This window comes from Pseudophryne corroboree, chromosome 5, assembly GCF_028390025.1.
Source record: "Pseudophryne corroboree isolate aPseCor3 chromosome 5, aPseCor3.hap2, whole genome shotgun sequence".
Classification (NCBI taxonomy): domain Eukaryota; kingdom Metazoa; phylum Chordata; class Amphibia; order Anura; family Myobatrachidae; genus Pseudophryne; species Pseudophryne corroboree.
In genome coordinates this window covers 678,621,864-678,641,880 of record NC_086448.1, presented here as the reverse complement: position 1 = coordinate 678,641,880, position 20,017 = coordinate 678,621,864, and the positions used below count along the sequence as shown (strand labels likewise).

The window sequence follows — 20,017 nt, the reverse complement described above, 5'->3', positions numbered from 1 at the left end:
TGAAATTGGTGTGCTTTCTTTTGTTGTGGAGGAACAAAAGGCAAAAATGACGACTTACCCGCGGTAGCCGTAGATACCAAATCAGTGAGACCCTCCCCAAACAAGACACTATCTTTATATGGGAGAGACTCCATAGCTTTCTTAGAGTCAGCATCAGCATTCCATTGATGAATCCACAATGCCCTCCTAGCTGAAACCGCCATGGCATTGGCTTTTGATCCCAAAATGCCAATATCTCTCGCGGCCTCCTTTAGGTAGGCCGCAGCATCCTTGATTTAACCCAGAGTTAACAGTATGCTATCCCTATCTAGGGTATCTATATCAGATGACGAGCTCTCTGCGCACTTTTCGATAGAATTACTCACCCACGCAGATGCGATGGTTGGTCTGAGCAGTGTACCTGTGGTGACGTAAATGGATTTTAATGTATTTTCCGGTCTACGATCCGCAGGATCCTTAAGTCTTCCGTGTCAGGAGACGGTAAAGCCACCTTTCTAGACAACCGTGATAGAGCCTTGTCCACAATGGGGGATGACTCACACTTTTCTCTATCCCCAGAGGGGAACAGATACGCCACCTGAATCTTTTTGGGAATCAGAAACTTTTTGTCAGGATTTTCCCACATTTTTTGAAACAGAGTATTCAGTTCATGAGAGGGAGTAAACGTTACCTCAGGCTTCTTTCCCTTATACATACAGACCCTAGTATCAGGAACCGCAGGATCTTCAGTGATATGTAACACGTCTTTTATTGCCACAATCATGTACTGAATGTTATTTGCCAATTTAGGGTCTAATCTGGCATCACTATAGTCGACACTGGAGTCTGTGTCGGGATCTGTGTCTGCCAACTGAGCAAAGGAACGTTTTTGTGACCCCGACGGGGACCTGAGACGGAAACGCCGACAGTCATCATCCACCTGTGCCGCACTCGAACAGCAGGGTCCCAATCTGTGCGTCCAGTGCTTTGCTCTAACAACCCGACCGGTTTCGTCACAGCAGCCTTCGTCAGGGGGTGTCAACACATACACACACATCCATACATCTCACAAACACACAATATATATTATATAGTTTTTTTCTCTAACGTCCTAGGGGATACTGGGAAGTATTAGTACCATAGGGTATAGATATGGTCCATTGGAGCCTGGCACTTTAAGAAATCTTCAGTGTGTGCTGGCTCCTCTCTCTATGACCCTCCTGCAGACTCCGTTTAGAAAAATGTGCCCAAGGAGCTGGGTGCATTCTCTGGAGCTCCAGAGTGTTTTCTTCAGAAATTTGTTTTAGTTTGTTATTTTCAGGCAGCACTGGCAGGCACCAGTCTGCATGTGTCGTGGGACTTATAGGGGGGGGGGGGGGGGGGGGGGTGAATGGGAGACACCGAACCAACCAACATCTTATAGGGTTGCCACCACCCCTAACAGATGCTGAAGACGCGGTGCGGTGAGTACAGACACGGGTGACAGTGGCGGCATAAGGGGGCCGCGGGCACTTAGCTGCAGGCTGCGGTGCTCGCTGCGGACACCCACACTGGCGCTAGTGCAGGAAGGGGTTTTAACCCTGTTTCCTGCAATTTGGACACAAATGCCAGTATAATACATGTGAGGGGACCGTGCGCCATTATGGGGGCGGGGCATCCTAGAGAGCAGGACCAGCAGTGAAGAGGCGGCATTTCCTGCTGCTATAGCCTACTGACTGCACGCAGAGAAGTGCTGCTCCTACACAGATCCTCCAGAGTCACTTTGTACGGTACCAAGGGGATTTATAGAAAGGGGGGAGCTTTTTTAGTATCAGAAAACCAGTAACCTTATATAAGGCTCTGGTTTATGCCCAGCAAAGCAATGCTTTAGCTGTGCGGCATTGTGTGCTGGTCTCATCTCTCTCTATATCACCCCAGGCAGGCTGTCTGGAGTCCTGCATTCATATTACTGTGTTTTTCACTATTTCTGTATTATTTCACTTACTGTGTGTGTGTATATCAGCATGTCTGGTAAAAAGGCTGTATGTCCATCCTGCAACATAAAGCTTTCCCCTTCACCAGAGGGACCTCTACTATGTAATCAATGCTCTCTCCCTTCTCAGGGAAGCAGTACACAGGAACCAGAGTGGTTGGAATCATTTAAAGAAATGATATGGAATATTAATTCTGAATGGGCTATTGCCAGACAGGAAAGGCAAATGCTAAATAAATCTGTGGATGATTTTTTAGTCCATTCTGCTGACCACAGACAGGCTTCACATCCCCCTCTGCTTATCTCACATAAATGCACACTCCCACATATACTTCAATCTGACTCTGAAAATGACTTGCCAGATTTGGAAGGTGGTGAAGTGGAGGTAGAAGGTGATAATACTCTGTCTCATGGTGTGGGAGCCCTAATATATTCTATTACAGAAGTCCTCAATATACCAGTTTAAGAGACAGAACCTGATGAAGAGTTGTTTTTTAATGTGAAACCAAAATCTACTGGCACATTCCCTGGCTCCAACGAATGAAACACACTTTTTAAAGAGGCGTGGGTTAATCCTGACAAGAAATTTCAAACCCCTAAGCGGTTGCTAAATTCCTTCCCTTTCCCCTCTGAGGATAGGAAGGTATGGGAGAACCCACCGATTGTGGATACCTCAGTGTCCAGGCTGCCACATAAGATTGTGCTGCCTGTACCTGGTGCTCTCTCTCTAAAAGACCCTGCTGACCATAAAATGGAGACTACACTCAAATCCATTTACACCGCAGTGGGAGTCGCACAGAGGTCCACAATTGCTCACAAGGGCCATGGTTAAGTGGTCTGGTGATATATGGTAATATCTGGCAGTGGTAATATCATTAAGGGGTTTGACACTTTGCCTCAGGATAAGATCCTGCAACATATCCAGGATGCTGCTAACTTCATGAGTGAGGCAATCAATGAGATAGGCCTCATTAATGCCCGATCCACGGCTATAGCAGTCTGAGCCTGCAGGGCTCTGTTGCTGCGACAATGGACAGCAGATGCGGATTTCAAAAAAGGTGTGGAAAATCTTCTCTTCACGGGAGATGCCCTGTTTGAGGAGGAATTAAATAAGTGTATTTCTCAAGCAACGGCGGGTAAGTCCACCTATCTGCCGTCTACTACGCCTCCGGCTAGACGTCCTTACCCCGGTCCCTCTCTACAGTCCTTTCGTGTGCCCGGGTTTAGAGGCCGGGCCAGGGGTGCCTCAAATGAGGCCAGAGGAAATAGAGGTAAATCTCGCAGACCAGTGGCTGCTGGATCACTGGACCAGACCTCAGGTTCTTTCTCCACAAAACCTTTCACGTGACGGTTGGCCCCAGCTGCAGGGGAACTTTCAGGTGGGTGCTCGACTGCAATATTTCGCTCATGTATGTGCGGAGTCCTGCCGGGACCCTTGGGTGAGGGAGATCATATCCCAAGGGTACCGGTTGGAATTTCAAGCACTCCCTCCTCACAGATTCTTCAGGTCAGCCTTACCAGCTTCACCTGTAGCAATAGTTACCTTGCAGGATGCAATGCAAAAACTTCTACACACACACAAATGACTGTTCCGGTCCCTCCTCTGCTCAGAAGCAAGGGGTTTTATTCAAGCCTATTTGTGGTACCGAAACCAGATGGTTAGGTATGGCCAATCTTGAACCTCAAATATCTGAACCCATATCTACAGGTGTTCAATTTCAAGTAGGAATCTCTCAAAGCGGTGGTTTCTGGCCTGGAGGAAGGGGAATTCCTGGTATCCCTGGAGATCAAGAATATATATCTGCACATTCCGATATGACCCCGCATCAAGCTTATCTCAGATTCGCAATACAGGACCGCCACATTCAGTTCCAGGCCTTGCCCTTTGGCTTATCCAAGGCACAGAGGGTGTTCACAAAAGTTATGGAGGAAATGATGCTGCAGCTACACTTGATGGGTGTGAACATAGTCCCTTACTTGGACGATCTCCTCATAAAGGCGGTGTCCAGGGAGCTTCTGTTACAAAGCATCAACTTGACTACACGTCTTCTTACGGACCATGGGTGGATCCTCAATTTCCAAAAATCACACCTGGAACCGTCATGGAGGCTTCAGTTCCTGGGGATGATACTGGACACTGTCTTAGAATGTTTTCCTACCTATGGACAAAGCCTTGACAATTCAGGCTATGGTCCGCTCTGTGCTCAGACCCCGCAGGATCTCTGTGCACCTTTGCATCCGACTACTGGGCAAAATGGTGACCCCCTACGAGGCAATCCAATACGGCCGGTTCCATGCCCATCCATTCCAGCTGGACAAGTGGTCGGGTTCTCACCTGCACATGCACCAGAGGATATCCCTAATCGCTGAAGGCAAGCATCTCCCTGTTATGGTGGCTACAAGTCTCTCACCTTGTGGTGGGTCGGAGTTTCAGGATCCAGTCTTGGACTCTGCTGACGACAGATGCAAGCCTCCGTGGTTGGGGGGCTGTGACCCAGGGGGTACAGTTCCAAGGGACGTGGTCGAGTCAGGAGTCTTCTCTTCCGATAAATGTTCTGGAACTCAGGGCGATTTACTATGCCCTTCTACAGGCATCCTCTCTTCTCCAACATCAAGCCATACAAAGTACAATCGGACAAAGACACGGCGGTGGCGTACATATACCGACAGGGCGGAACAAAAAGCAGTGCCGCAATTCGAGAAGTCTCAAGGATACTCCTCTGGGGAGAGGTCAACACAAGGGCCATATCTGCCATATTCATTCCGGGGGTGGACAACTGGGAAGCAGACTTCCTCAGCAGGCACGACCTTCATCCGGGGGAATGGGGCCTTCACCCTCAGGTGGTTTAACAGCTGGTTCAATGGTGGGGCTGCCCGCTGATAGACATGATGGCGTCTCGTCTCAACAAGAAGCTCCGTTGCTACTGTTCCAGGACGAGGGATCCGCAGGCTGTAGCGGTGGACGCTCTGACGGTGCAGTGGACCTACCAGTTTGTCTATCTGTTCCCTCCGATTCCTCTCATTCCCAGAGTTCGAAAAGGACTCAAAAGGTAAAGAGTTCAAGCAATTCTAAATTGCCCCAGATTGGCCTTGCCGGGCCTGGTATGCAGACCTCCTGACCATGTCTCTCGAGGAGCCCTGGCCTCTACCGCTTCTAAAGGATCTTCTTCAACAAGGGCCGTTCGTCTATCCAGACTTACTGCGGCTACGTTTGACGGCTTGGAAGTTGAGAGGGAGATTCTAGCCAGAAAAGGTCTTCCTTCCAGGGTCATCTCAACAATTGTCCAAGGCCAAAAGGTGGTCTCGTCGAAGCATTACCACTGTATCTGGAAGGAGGATGTTTCTTGGTGGGAGAATAGAAAATATTCTACGGTGGATTTTCAACTTGCCCGTTTTCTGCTCTTCCTGCAAGCAGGCGTGGATATGGGCCTAAGGTTAGGCTCCATCAAGGTTCAGATTTTAGCCCCATCTATTTTCTTCCAGAGACAGCTGGCTGTAATTCCAGAGGTACAAACGTTCCTGAAGGGTGTCCTTCGCATTCAGCCACCCTTTGTCCCTCACATGGCTCCGTGGGATCTCACGGTGGTCCTGACCTTTCCCCAATCGGACTGGTTTGAACCTTTACACAGGGTGGACTTGAAATATCTTACTTGGAAGACCGTCATGTTGCTGGCTTTGGCCTCTGCTAGGCGTGTGTCGGAATTGGGGACCTTATCCTGTAAGAGCCCTTATTTGATATTTCACAAGGATAGGGCGGAGCTCAGGACTCTCCCGCACTTTTTGGCGAAAGTGGTATCGGCTTTTCACATCAACTGATAGTGGTTCCGGTATTGTCTTTGGTTGCGCCAAAGTCCTTGGACGTGGTTCAGGCTTTGAGGATTTACGTCAAGAGGACTGCTCGTCACAGGAAGTCCGACTCGCTTTTTGTCCTCTACGACGCTACCAAGATTGGATGTCCTGCTTCTAAGCAGTCTATTGCCCGTTGGCTCAGGCTTACTATCCAACAGGCTTATTCTTCGACAGCGTTGCCTCTGCCGAGTTCTATTCAGGCCCACTCCACTAGGTCGGTGGGTTCCTCCGTCTCAGCCTTACAGTTGTGCCGAGCTGCTACTTGGTTGGGTACGAACACGTTTGTTAAGTCTTCTAAGTTCGATACCGTGGCCGGTGAAGACTACCAGTTTGGTCAGGCGGTTTTGCGGGTATCTCAGCACTCCCCCCACCCGTTCTAGGAGCTTTGGGACTTCCCCATGGTACTAATACCTCCCAGTATCCCCTAGGACGTTAGAGAAAATAGGAATTTGATACCTACTGGTAATTTCTTTTCTCGTAGTCCATAGGGGATACTGGGCGCCCACCTCAGTACTTCGTTTTTCCTGCTTACTTGACTGTAAGTTCTTGGTTGGGTCTGCTATTGCTGTCCCTGTTCTGGTTAGCATTGTTTTCCTTGGTTCTGGTTAGCATTGCTATCTTTTCGTTTTGGTTAGCGTTGCTATCCTTTGTTACTGTTGTGTGTTGGTTCGTTGCCTCACCGCTATTATTGTATGTTTTCCTTCTCGCAAAGTATGTCCGTCTCCTCGGGCACAGTGTTCCTAGACTAAGTCTGCAGAAAAGGCATAGAGGGGAGGAGCCAGCACACACTGAAGATTTCTTAAAGTGCCAGGCTCCAATGGACCCGATCTATACCCCATGGTACTAATACTTCCCAGTATCCCCTACATACTACGAGAAAAGGAATTACAGGTAGGTTTCAAATTCCTATTGTGCACAAATCTGCCAATGTGCTGTTTCCTTATATGGCTTTTTTTAAATGCATATACTGTACACAACGATTTATATTGGGGGTTGTCTCCATACTCTGAGGAGAAAGATGTATAAATAATGTTTTGAGGGTTTCACAACCCAGACGCTACTTTTCCTGGGACCTATCAGGCCAGCTGTGAAACTGTACAAGTTAGAGATAACAAAACTAAACATTTTCTCATTAACTTTACAGACTACAATCGTCAAAAATAAACTGACACCCTCTTTCAAATCTTTGTGTTCACATAACATGATCTAACGAACAACCCTCTAGTCATCTCAAGACCTAACATTATCAAATTTTGTGTGATAAACAGGATTTTATGGTTATTAAAAAATAAAAAAAAAGCAGCCAAGTCCACCCCCATGATTCATTACTTTTCAGAATGACCTTTAGCAATAACAACTTGAAGTAATCATTTTCTGCATGAGTGTTACATTTATTCATTCTGCCTAGTACTAAGTCACCAGAAATACCCCTATTTCTCTAACGTTTGCAGTGCCGTAATTGGAAAGGCATGGTCAGCGCATTCAATTTACATTTTTGAAGGTAATATTTAACTCACCTTTTCACCATGTGTTCAAAAATATATGCTGGCATTACAGTGAGAGTGACTATGTTCGCAGAGCCTGCAAGTATGTCAGCAGCCTGGGAATCCTGTCGAAACAAAGCAACACCAGCATGTTTAAAATCTATTTGCTGAGAAATCCATTACAGACATTTAACGGATATACACACACAGGATCTTATTCAGAGTTAGGAGCAACGCAATAAAAGGAGCAATTCTCTTTTGGGACAAACCGTGCTGCAATGCAAGGGTTGCAAAGGCATTTATTTTTGCACGCAGGGAAAATAATGACTGCTTTTGCCAGCTCCCCAGCGTACTACACAATGTATGGTACCTCCGCAACTGCCCGCTGCCAGGATTGACTAATCATATGCACAGCATATATGATCAGTTGATGTGACGTCCGACCATCAGGGCCGCGCACTGCATCGTATTAGCACCCAAAACATGCACAATGTTCATGCAATGGGCTGAATGACGTGTCGATATTGTGTATTCGTACACGATATTGACGTAGTGTATGGCCAGCTTAAGTCTGCACATTTATGTCCCCATCTGCAGTGCAACATGGTTTTTGCTAAGGTGCAATTTATCTTTTTTTACATTTTGTTCCTAACTTTGAAACAAGCCCACAGTGTTTCAAGCACAAACATATAAGTGGAGGTATGGTAAAGATAACTGAAAGGGGTGCCTAGTCCCTGAAGCTTCTGACCACTTTAAATACATTTTAACCCACTATTTAGTAAAATGCAAATAAATATTAGGTGCTATCCCCTTTGTGTCCTCAACACACACGGAATGGACATACAGGTGACAGACACAGAGTAACAAACGTTATGCAGAAATCCGGTTCCATCCCTAAAGTAACTGCCTGCAGTATATTAGTAGAACTCCTGGTTTGTCAACTCTCCCAAGGAAAGTTCAGGGATAAAGCTTTGCCAGAATAACATTCAGGTAAAGGAGCTTCCATCTTTCAGGATCCCGGGATGTAGTTAAACTGCTGCCGAATGGGATCCCGGCAGTCGAAATACAGATGGCGGAATCCCGAAAGTCGGCATAAGGCCAGCAACAAAACCCTGACTGAGCTCGGAATTCCGAACCTTCTTCCAGCGGGACGATTATAGGCATTAGAAGGGGGGCTAGGAAGCAGAGATAGGATGGGTATGATTAGGTACTGCGGAAGGGCGATTAGGGTTAGGCACCTGGAAGGGGAGGTTAGGGTTAGGCACCAAGGGGGGAGGGTTAGGGTTAGGCAGTGGGGAGGGTTAGGCACCACCGGGGACAGTTAGGGTTAGCCACCACTGGGTACGGTTAGGGACCCACAAGGAAGGGTTAGGGTAGGGAAGGGGAGGGTTAGGGTACTTTTGGAGGGGCTGTCGAGATTCTGACCGCCGGCATCCTGTTCATGGGTATATCATACTGAACACTTATGGACTACAGCTGTTCTCACCAGCTGGGTATACATGCGGTGTTGATGGTGCTTCTGGATCATTCTATGTTCTAAAGCTCTAGCAACTGTACACTAAAAACGGAAATTACTGGGCTTCTTCTTTATACTATATAGCGTAATGTGCACAAACTCAGACACTTCATACCTTTATTCCAATGACATTCTGGCCATTGATTTCACAGAGGTTGTGTTCTGTGAGAAGTCCGTTTCTGGCGGCAGAGCTGTCCTTGACAATGGAAGTAATTTTGCCATTTTTGAAAACGAATCCAACATGCCCGCTGCTGTCTTTGTGCAATGTGATCGTGCGCTCAAATGGCCTGGGGTGGGGGCGAAATGCATATACTGAGAGTACAGAATTAGTTTGCAACCTGTCTGGTAATTCTTTATAAATATACATAAAGAATCAATAAGCCTTCAGAACTAATGGAATACAAATATATATTGAACGTGACATCAATGAGTAAATTGCGGCTGAGCAAGAATATCTCATTGTGTATTCCTCTAAGAGCTCATCCATGTGAATGCTTTCCAAGCATTGTCTCAAAAACATCTTTATGCTAGCATAACTTGCAAATACTGTGAACAGCATTAATGGCATATCTACATTTTTGATGCAATTATTTTCAGATAAATGAGGTCTGAAGACTGACAACCAGCATGTGTTTTTTCATGTACTTTTTATGTGAGAATCTCTAAACAAGCTCACTTGGAAATGGACAGCCCTCAAACCATTGTGCAACATACCTAGGTATGTTAAATATTTGACAAGTTTACTTAAAAGGAAGAACCGTGTACCAACCTGTCTCTAACCACCATAGATATTTTGTCTCCAGCAGCTTGCTTGAGAAATTTATGAGACTTGTCAGAGCTCCAGCCAGCACAGTTCTCACCGTTGATCTGCAGAACTTGATCTCCAAATTTCAGACCAACCAAAGATGCTGGAGAGTTCACCTGTACAAGCTGCACGAATATACCCTGAAATGCAAAATAACACAATATAGACAGCGTACAGATAACAATTCTGCCTCCATATACTGAAAGAACAGGATTTATTCAACCAAATTTAGACCCAAATGTAATAAGCTTTAACAAGAGATAAAGTGGAGACAGATAAAGAGTGATAAATGACCAGCCAATCAGCTCCTGTCATTTTTCAAACACAGCCTGTGACATGGCAGTTAGGAAGCTGATTGGCTGGTCATTAATCACCATTTTCTCTCTTGTTAAGGCTTAATACATTTGGCCCTTAATGTGATATCAAGGTCTTTTTTTGCCTTATTGAAGCATAATTGAAGTATAGAAGTAATTTTCACAATGACAACATTAGAAAATGTAGGTAAAGTACATCGAAACAAATCATGTACAATGTTGTACAGGGGGGTGATTACACAATACATAACATATCAGAAAACATAATCTTAAACAGATTGAGCGAAATTGGCAAGTTTTGTAAGTGCATATACAGGTTGAGTATCCCATATCCAAATATTCTGAAATATGGAATATTCCGAAATACGGACTTTTTCGAGTGAGATAGTAAAATCTTTGTTTTTTGATGGCTCAATGTACACAAACTTTGTTTAATACACAAAGTTATTAAAAATATTATATTAAATGACCTTCAGGCTGTGTGTATAAGGTGTATATGAAACATAAATGAATTGTGTGAATGTAGACACACTTTGTTTAATGCACAAAGTTATAAAAAATATTAGCTAAAATTACCTTCAGGCTGTGTGTATAAGGTGTATATGAAACATAAATGCATTCTGTGCTTAGACTTAGGTCCCATCACCATGATATCTCATTATGGTATGCAATTATTCCAAAATACGGAAAAATCCCATATCCAAAATACCTCTGGTCCCAAGCATTTTGGATAAGGGATACTCAACCTGTATTACAAATTACCTTGAGAACAAAACACACATCAATTCACTCTGTTATCTGTGTGCCCATGAAGTATAGATGTGCAATTACATGAGTATTTTTCAGAGATTAAACAAAGTAAACTTACATTGTCAATAGACTTAAGGCGGAGGCCAATCTTTCCATCCTGATCTTTACACAATATTACTTCACGGACTCCTTGTTTTATTTCTGCTCTGCGGATTCCAAGATCACTCCCACTTATAGGTGCTACCATGTTATTTATGGCTGACGGTCTTGCTACCTGGAGCTTGAGAAGTATACAGAGATGTGCCCAGTGTCATTGGGATATAAACCAGCGTAAAACAACATTTCATGTCATTGAGCAGAAAGTAATTTAAGGGTGTGGGGGGTAGCTATGCGATTTTGTCATAGTTGTGCACCCCCAGCACAGAGCTAATGCTAAATTATCAGTTGATCAAACTGTGTCAGAGGTCACCTAAAGTGTGTCACATGACCCTACTGATGCACTGGGATTTATGCAAGTGACTATTAAAGATTTAAAAAGCAGAAGTGTCACTGTAGAAAGAGCCGCGTCAGTAATACCAGAAGATGAATATACTGTAGCTGTCCATAATTTAGTATGGCTCCCTGACCTCTACTCAATCTAATGTTAATGCTATATTGAAATTAATTAGCAGTCTAGCATTAACATAAGGGATCATTACTATTAGCAGTCCTTTTTTCTATGAAAATGTGACAAGTTGATACAAGATTTATAGTAACTCTCATACTCAGCACAAGTCTTATTTTATTCACTTTTAGAAATTAAATCACCGATTTATTCCAGTTTCCCAAAATAGCTAAGAATTAAAGTCCTATAAAAAATAAAAAAATAAAAGTAGATGCCTGTACTGCGTACCACAGAGTACCATAAGAAAAGACAGCACTGACTATTACAGCGTTAATGAAAGATGGGTCAGATTGAGAGATGTACACATACCGATAGTTTATGTACATCTCCGATGTTTCATGTACTCATGTTGTCAGACACCACTGCCTGCAGCGTGAATTCACTGGCAATCCCAATTATTCAGAGGACTGATGTTCATGCAGAACGATTTGATGCTGCATCTTCAGAAGCAGCAGCGTATCACACAAGCATGCAGTCTAGTAACACAAGATGCCATCTGCTGCATTAGCATATCCATTATTTGCTACTGAATGTCCTACCACAGGTGTTCTTAACCAGGGGGTACCTCCTGGGAATACAAAACATTCAAGCTGGGGGTACGAGACATGCCACCCCATTTTAATAAACTGTCATTTCAATTTGTTCAGTGTGTCCCTTATATGTGTTCTGCGTCAGCAGGGGCACCAGTGTTGCGTCCCCCCCAAAAAGTCTACTTAATCATGTTTTCAATTTTGAAGAAACAGAGGTTCAGAGTCAGCCGTGTCCTGCTACAGCCTTGCTGCTTTTAGCAGCGTACTCTAGCGGGAGCGCAATGCATATGCATCGCTAGCCGGCTCCCATTAGAATGAATGGGTGGTAGGAGTGTGACTGCCACCTCCCAATCAAAAGCCATATAGCGTTGCCAGTGAACTGCGAAGGTACAGGGAACACTTCTGTAGGGCAATTTTTAATTTTTTTCTATATGAGGATTTAGTTATTTTTTTGGTAAGTTTTGATGTTGGGATGGATGCATTTTCATAAATTGGTTTTAGGACAGTCAGTGTAACATCCCATGGGGGCTTTTAGTCCTACGAACGTACTAATTTTCTACAACAAAATTATCATACATTATAATTAACATGGGGTACAAAAGTTCGGAACACTGAAAATAAAATTGTGCTTGTCAGAGGTGCTGTAAAGTACAGCTATTGCTGCACTAACTCAAGGGTGCAAGAACGTCACTCACAATTGAATTCCCCCAATAGCGTCTAAGTAAGTTAGCAATATAAATGTGACGTAAAACAACAACTGTGCAAGATCTGCTAATAACAGTCACAAATATGCATTTAAAGATATTAATTACTAGTCAAAACTGAATATATTGGAGAAAGAAAATTATATTAAACATGTATTTTTTTTTTTTATTAATTCTACTGAAGGAAACTGCAGACCGGTTATTTCAGCAAAAGGGAACAATAGCGCACACTATATAGAGAAGGTAATTAGAATGCCAATTATCTCAAGGTCTGTTATACTGTATATATATATTACTAGCTCTTTCATATGAGGAAACTTGTAGTTTAGACTTATTGATCCGTTAAGTAGTGACCATTTGAGTGAAGGTAATAGCAGCACCAAAAGCATCAATCTTTAATATTCACTTTTGATGTGCTCTCAAGGGATATCAAGCTACGTAATCAAATGGAAGACTGAAAGGGACCAGCTCCTCCACTTCTAGTTGCCATTACAGCTCCACAGCACACAACCTCATTACACTCACTTACATTGCAGGTCAAACTGGTCTACTTAAAAACACAGACTTCTAAATGGTTATTTAATTATGAAAACAAAGGCAGACATTACAGACTAATTTACGCTTACCCCAGATGTAGGCACCATGGACATATTCTTGTGTATTTCATCTTCACTCAGATTTAAACCCATGTACTGAGAAAGCTCTGGATACAGTTTAGGGTATAATCCTGGACCAAGATATTTTTTATTTTTATTCAAACCACATTTGGAAAAACAACAACAACAACAAAACGACTGGTCAAAATGTATCACACATCAATGTCCTCCCAATGTTTAAACTAATGAAAGGACTTGTAAATAAAGGCAAGTTTGAGGTGTTAACGGAAGTGGATAATGATCAGCATCAGATTCAGTCACCTCTCTATATGACCTGTAATCAAAATACTTTAATTTCAATGAACAAACATTCATAACCTACTGAAATAGAACAATCATTGATGTCAGACTTCTGTTATAATCCACAGCAACATGTGTGGTTGTTCTATAAGCACTACTGTGGATCAGGGTACTAAGTGGAGCAGTCCAGAGGGTTTTAAAAAGTAGAACTTTTATTTTTTGTTTTATTTGTTTAGACTGGTCCAGCTGCACATAGGTAAGGCCTGTACTTTTTTTACAACTATACAACTATAACGGAGGATAGTCTATAATAGAAAAGGAAAGTAATTGTTGCCTTAACTTGTCTTTTCTACTCCATATTCTATAACCATATACTACCAATTTTCCCCATCACTTTCTTCCGCTACTGAGTAAAAAGGGAATATAGTTTATTTAATATCACAGTGAAATGTTACACATGGTGTAGGTGTTTATGCATTTTATTTCAGACTGACTCAGTCCTTTGCACAGTCTAAACATTTACAATTTATGGCCCAGATTTATCAAGCCTTGGAGAGTGATAAATAGTACGGTGATAAATTACCAGCCAACCAGCTCATTTTTCAAACACTGCCTGTGACATAGAAGTTAGGAGCGGATTGGTTGGTACTTTATCACTGTGCTATTTATCACTCTCCAAGGCTTGATAAATCTGGGCCTATGTCTGCAGCTTATAGAAACAACCTCTCTCTTACCGCAGGACTGAACAGCCAGAGGCTCAGTGCGCTTATGTTTTGCTACAGAGGTACAATGCTCTTTACTGAAAAGTGATTCCAATGCTACATATAAAAGGAATACGTGATAAGGGATCGGGAAGTGCTCTGTGGTGCTAAATTTTGGGCCCTATTTGATGTTACTATGTATGAATCTATCGCAATCCCATGCTGTTGTAAAAATACTATGGGCCCAATTCAGACCTGATCGCAGCAGCAAATTTGTTAGCTAATGAACAAAACCATGTGCACTGCAGGGGAGACAGATATAACATGTGCAGAGAGAGTTAGATTTGGGTGGGGTGTGCTCAAACTGAAATCTAAATTGCAGTGTAAAAATGAAGCAGCCAGTATTTACCCTGCACAGAAACAAAATAACCCACCCAAATCTAACTCTCTCTGCGCATGTTATATCTGCCCCCCCTGCAGTGCACATGGTTTTGTCCATTAGCTAACATATTTGCTGCTGCGATCAGACCTGAATTAGGCCCTATGTGCCCTATATTTCTAAATACATACAATTGTAGTGAATTGGAAAACCCATACGCAAAGTCCCAACTGGTAGCGTCCAGTTAGTATTGTCTCAATAAGTCATTGTATGGCTCATTAGCGAGCCTTTGGTGGGTTCCCAATCTGTTAATCGCAGTCTCCCACACTCTTGTTTGTGTTGTGGTATAAGAGATGCCGAACGTCGTTAATCTGCAGGGTGGGTGTTAAAACCAGTAGCGTGGTTCAAAAGTTAACTGCACTGTAGGTAAAGTATCCTAAATAATAGTACCTGTAGGTGGCTTAGTGGGCAATACCTAGGGGCAGAGTTTTCATGAAGATAAGGTGGCACGAGGTTTTGTACTCCAGTGTCACGCTACTGTCCCCACTTTGGTATATTGCTCACCACCTCCCCAGCGCAGGGCTAATAGACAATGCAGTATCAGGAACAATTGGACACCATGCACACAAGTGCATTATAGTGTCAGACTATACTAGACCTTTAGAAGCAATTACCTATCACTATATACAGTACATATAAAAGGAACCTGGCACTGATAGAGATATATAGTAGACAATATGGTTTTATATAGAATAAACATATTCAGTAATTACCTCCATTCTGAGATGCAGATGAAGATGCTGAAGCTTCAGATAAAATAGCAGGATTCGCTGGGTTTGTTGCAAATGCAGTCTGAGCCTGCCAAACCATTTACAAAAATATACTGCTTTAATAAAACATGCCCATAATAAAGCAAATTTATGATATACAATCACCTTTGTTCTTTTACCATCCGGATTGATATGACAGGGTTACAGATTAGGGAGCACAATTTGTCCTTTTAGGAGATTCTTCTTTCATATTTATACACAGGGAAAATTATTTTCACATTTACATCTATGATAGCAGATAGTGAAGGGGACTCAGTACAGGACAATGTAAGAAGAGCAGTGTGGGAAGAATCCGTTTATCAGACATAACTGCAGCTCTTCAGCAACAGGGGTTTTAGGAACATAGGTAGGTAATAGCTTTGGAAATGGTCACTAGTGTCAATCATAGTCAGAAGAAAGCTCTGCTGATAAGGCTGTACATTACTAATGCACAAACAATTGATCCAGTGGAGTTTAAAATGAGCACATATAATATATACTAATGGTTCATTTTAGTAATCCCAGAGGATGACAGGAACACAGAGTCTCCTGAACGTGTTCATAAAGATCAGATTTAATACAAGTTGGGCACTGGCTTACTTCCAGCTTTCTTGCATAACACACACACACACTATTTTTCTGGTTATATTTCCTTCTTATGATTCTTCTAACCTGTGTGTCTGGTGAGATATGAATGTTTAATAATCATTTAACCCTTTACAGTGTTAAGATTATGCAATGCAGAACAGTGCCCCATTAAAAACTGACAAGATGGCATGTAATCTGCTGCTCATAGCACTATCATGTTGTTGAGCAGCATAAAATATGTTCTAAATACAAATAAATACCCTCACGTGTTTCTTAGAGATCTGCAAGAAATACATGTCTCAGTCTGGGCCCCCTAATTTGGCTTCTTCAGCAAAGACCCAGAGCTCACATATAGCCAGGACCACTGAGGATCATCTTTAGTGTTGCTCAGGTCTCTCCATAGCCAGGAAACAAAACAGCAGAGGAGTACAGTAGTTCTAAATTAGAGCCACTGTGTTGGAAATCTCCCCACTCCACCTACGGACAGACACATGGGGGCAATATAATTCAATTGTTGCTCCGATTGGGAGTCCAGTACTTCCGACAGACCCAAAGGCACCGGGATTAGCTGTGCAAACTGTCTAAACCGGACTTAAATGCTGCCCGTCCAGATGGGAAACTTTTCGAACATTTCTGTATTTGAGCCTGCACGGCAGAACAATTGAATTGCTGCCGGCGGGCTCACAAACAATTTAATCATCCCAATGGAGACCTAGAGGTGAATAGAAGCAACCCTAGCTCTGAGTGTAAGGTAGTGTGTATTCCAGTGCAAAACCCTTAACAGTTTAAATGTATACAAAACAAAGGTCACTTACAATTAGTATTCACTATAAGAGAATTTATTTTTATATAAAAAATTCAATTGTTACACAATTTTTGAGCCTATAATCAGGTCTGAGACCTGACCCAATGGGGGAAATTCAAATGTTTGAAAAGTCGGTTGGGTGTCTGTTTTTTCCTGTCTATTAGATTGTTTTTTCCTATCTAATAGACAGGAAAAAACAGACACCCAACCAACTTTTCAAACATTTGAATCTCCCCCAATGAATGCTCAAAAATTGTGTAACAATTACATTTAAACTCTTATAGTGAATACTCATTGTATGTGACCTCTGTTTTGTATACATTTAACATTTCACACACAGATATTTCCTGAGGGACCAGGAGATCCCTTCTATTCCACTAGCATCATACCTACTACGGTGAAATACGTATCCCTCAATTAGCGCAGCCACTACCCAGTTGTCTGTTCCTGGCTGTAAGTGAGCATCGGGACACAGATACAGGAATTATAAATATTTTTTTTTTTTTAAAGGGAGGGGGACCCTATCAGAGAGCTTAAGGGAACCGAGTACAGATGTGTCCTCATACATCTTTGCTGCACTCACACCAAACAGCCCCCCCATGGCATGCCAGGTCGCTCGAGATTCTTCTGGTGTAGGACGTCTTTTTTCCAAAAATGTGTCTTATTCGCAATGCAATGTGACTAGGACACACAAGGAGAATGTGCTGATTAATTTGATATATGACACTTGTACATCTGTGTACGAGTCCCTGAATCTGTACACGAAGTGCTACAATATAGCAGCCACAGCTCTTTTCAAACACAAGTTCTGTTCTGCTCCGTATGCAGACACAGGGGTCTATTTACTAAGCCTTGGAGAGAAGTAAAGTGGATGGAGATAAAGGGGTCTATTTACTAAGCCTTGCATGGAGATAAAGTACCAGCCAATCAGCTCCTAACTGCCATGTCACAGGCTGTGTTTGAAAATGAAAGTTAGGAGCCGATTGGCTGGGACTTTATCTCTGTCGCATTTATCTCCATCCAAGGCTTAGTAAATAGTCCCCAAAGAGGTCTATTTACTAAGCCTTGGATGTAGATAAAGTGCATGGAGATAAACTAGGGTATTCAATTATCCGCAAATTCACTGCAATTTTTCACGGGTATGCGCGCTCCCGTTTTTCGACCTATTTAATTACAAATGGGTTTCAAGTGAAAATTGTTGCAGTAAAAAGTCTAGGTGAAATGGGGAAATCAGCCTGTACCCCAAAAAATGCTAAACTAACATAGGAAAACAGAAGAGAAGTGTATTAGAGATCACATTAGAGAGTTTATCGGGACTTAAATTGTGTGAAATGGATGTTATATGCATTTTTTTTGAAATGCAAAAAAAAAAAAAAATGATAGAAAGCAAGTTTTTTGTGCAAAATAAATGCTTTCATTAAATTTGGGGTACATGAAAATGGGTATAAGTATATATTTGGGTCATTTTAGGGTACTTTAAAAAAAAAAGTGGAAAGACAGATTACTCCCACCTGCAAGCCTAAAAACACCTGTCACACTCATAAAGCACCCCAATATACCTTTCCCATACCTTGAACCCCAATTTCCATCACTTTGTACTTTTTCACCCCAAAAATGACGTCATTATTGGGCAATTAAAAATAATTAAAAACTTCAACGTGCCTAATTAGTCATTAATTGGGGGGTCCCAGGAGTTCTGTACCATATCCAAACATTTTTACCTTAAAATAGTGACTTTTCCCAACTTTTCCCCTGCTCAGAGTAAGTGAAGTGAAATTAGTGAAAAGATTATCACCGAAAAATTTTCCAGGAAAATTGAATAGGCTGTAATTGCGTTTCGCGGGAAAAGTCCGTTATCGCTGCTAATTGAATATCCCCCAAAGTCCCAGCCAATCGGCTCCTAACTGTCATTTTTCAAACCTTGCCTGTGACATGGCAGTTAAGAGGTGATTGGCTGGTACTTTATCTCCGTCCACTTTATCTCCATCCAAGGCTTAGTAGATAGACCCCAAAGTACCAACCAGCTCCTAACTGCAATTTTTCAAACCAAGCCTGCAACATGGCAGTTAGGAGCTGATTGGCTGGTACTTATCTCTCTCTCCAAGACTCAGTAAATAGACCCCTTATACCCCTTTTACACTCGCACACCCGGGTCACTCCCGGGATGCATTCCCGGGACTGACCACTTTCACACTGTCCTTAGACCTGGGATCGACCCGGGACAGCCCCATTTACACTGATCCCGGGATATCCCTGCAACATGCACTATAACCATATGGCATGCAGCAACACTGTATATATGCTCAGTGTCACCCACATGCCTGCAGCCACCCCTCACAGCGGCCAGAGCTCCCGGGGATGGGGCGTACGGGGCTGCCAGGGATGAGGCACCGGGGATGCGGCATACGAGGCATCGAAGACATGCCCAGCAGCGCCGCACGGAGACAATGAAGGGGAGGCTGCGGCGTACACAGGGCAGGTCCCCCCTCCCACTAGTGGCGGGCACCATGCACTCCCTCCGGCTGCCCCCCACCACCGTTCCCAGCTGACCCCACGGCTGACAGATACCGGGGACACACGTCCCGGACACTCAGCGCGTACAGCCCGGGGTAATGCAGCACATTGCACCCCGTCCCGGGAACCCCCGCCTGCCGCACACGGTTTACACCAGAACCGCCGGGCCTTGCCGCACCGTATCCCCGGAGTCTACTGAGGGCACACGCCGAGGCCTGCGAAGGGAGAGCTTGGCACGGGCAGCTGACAATGGGTGACAAGCCCAAGAAAGCTCCAATCCGAGGGCATTTAACAGTCCCGGGTAGTGAATCCCGGGACGGGCCCTTTCACACTACACAGCTTCCCGGGATCCTCGGCCCGGGAAATTGTCCCTGTACCCTTCCACACTGAGAAAAATCCCGGGATGATGCGCGTTCATGTGCAATATCCCCGGATTTTTCTTCGAGTGTAAAAAGGGTATAAGTCACATACTGGTACTTATACCATCTTTCATGCTACCAAACAACAGATAATGGTAAAAATTGACATGACTGAAAACAAAGCATAATAAATCCAACTATATAGATTAACCCTTCGATTACCAGTTATCTCATGGATTCCTCCTTTATAACATCCATAATAATTAATTTTGTGTCCTAAAAATCTCTCAAATCAGAATTCATGAATATAAACTAATTTAGTGGTGTATAGCTTACCTGGATGACCTTGTCAACTTTCAGGTCCTCAAGAGATGGATACAAAGACATTGTAGGTGCTCC

The 20,017-nt window shown here is 43.3% G+C and overlaps 1 protein-coding gene across 3 annotated transcripts in view; it reads right to left on the bottom strand.

Moving 5' to 3' along the window:
• SDCBP (syndecan binding protein) overlaps nt 1-20,017 on the bottom strand; it is a 42,820-nt gene that overhangs the window by 5,670 nt on the left and 17,133 nt on the right. For 2 of the 3 annotated variants that reach the window (XM_063923765.1, XM_063923764.1), the window contains 7 exons: nt 19,955-20,016; nt 15,317-15,401; nt 13,194-13,294; nt 10,788-10,949; nt 9,570-9,745; nt 8,916-9,087; nt 7,318-7,409 (listed from right to left, as the gene is read on the bottom strand). In XM_063923765.1, the coding sequence (XP_063779835.1) occupies nt 7,318-7,409; nt 8,916-9,087; nt 9,570-9,745; nt 10,788-10,949; nt 13,194-13,294; nt 15,317-15,401; nt 19,955-20,005 (839 nt within the window). In that variant the 5' untranslated portion in view covers nt 20,006-20,016. Of the gene's footprint in view, nt 1-7,317; nt 7,410-8,915; nt 9,088-9,569; nt 9,746-10,787; nt 10,950-13,193; nt 13,295-15,316; nt 15,402-19,954; nt 20,017 lie in introns of those variants that run through there. The other variant, XM_063923766.1, reaches the window with a different exon arrangement.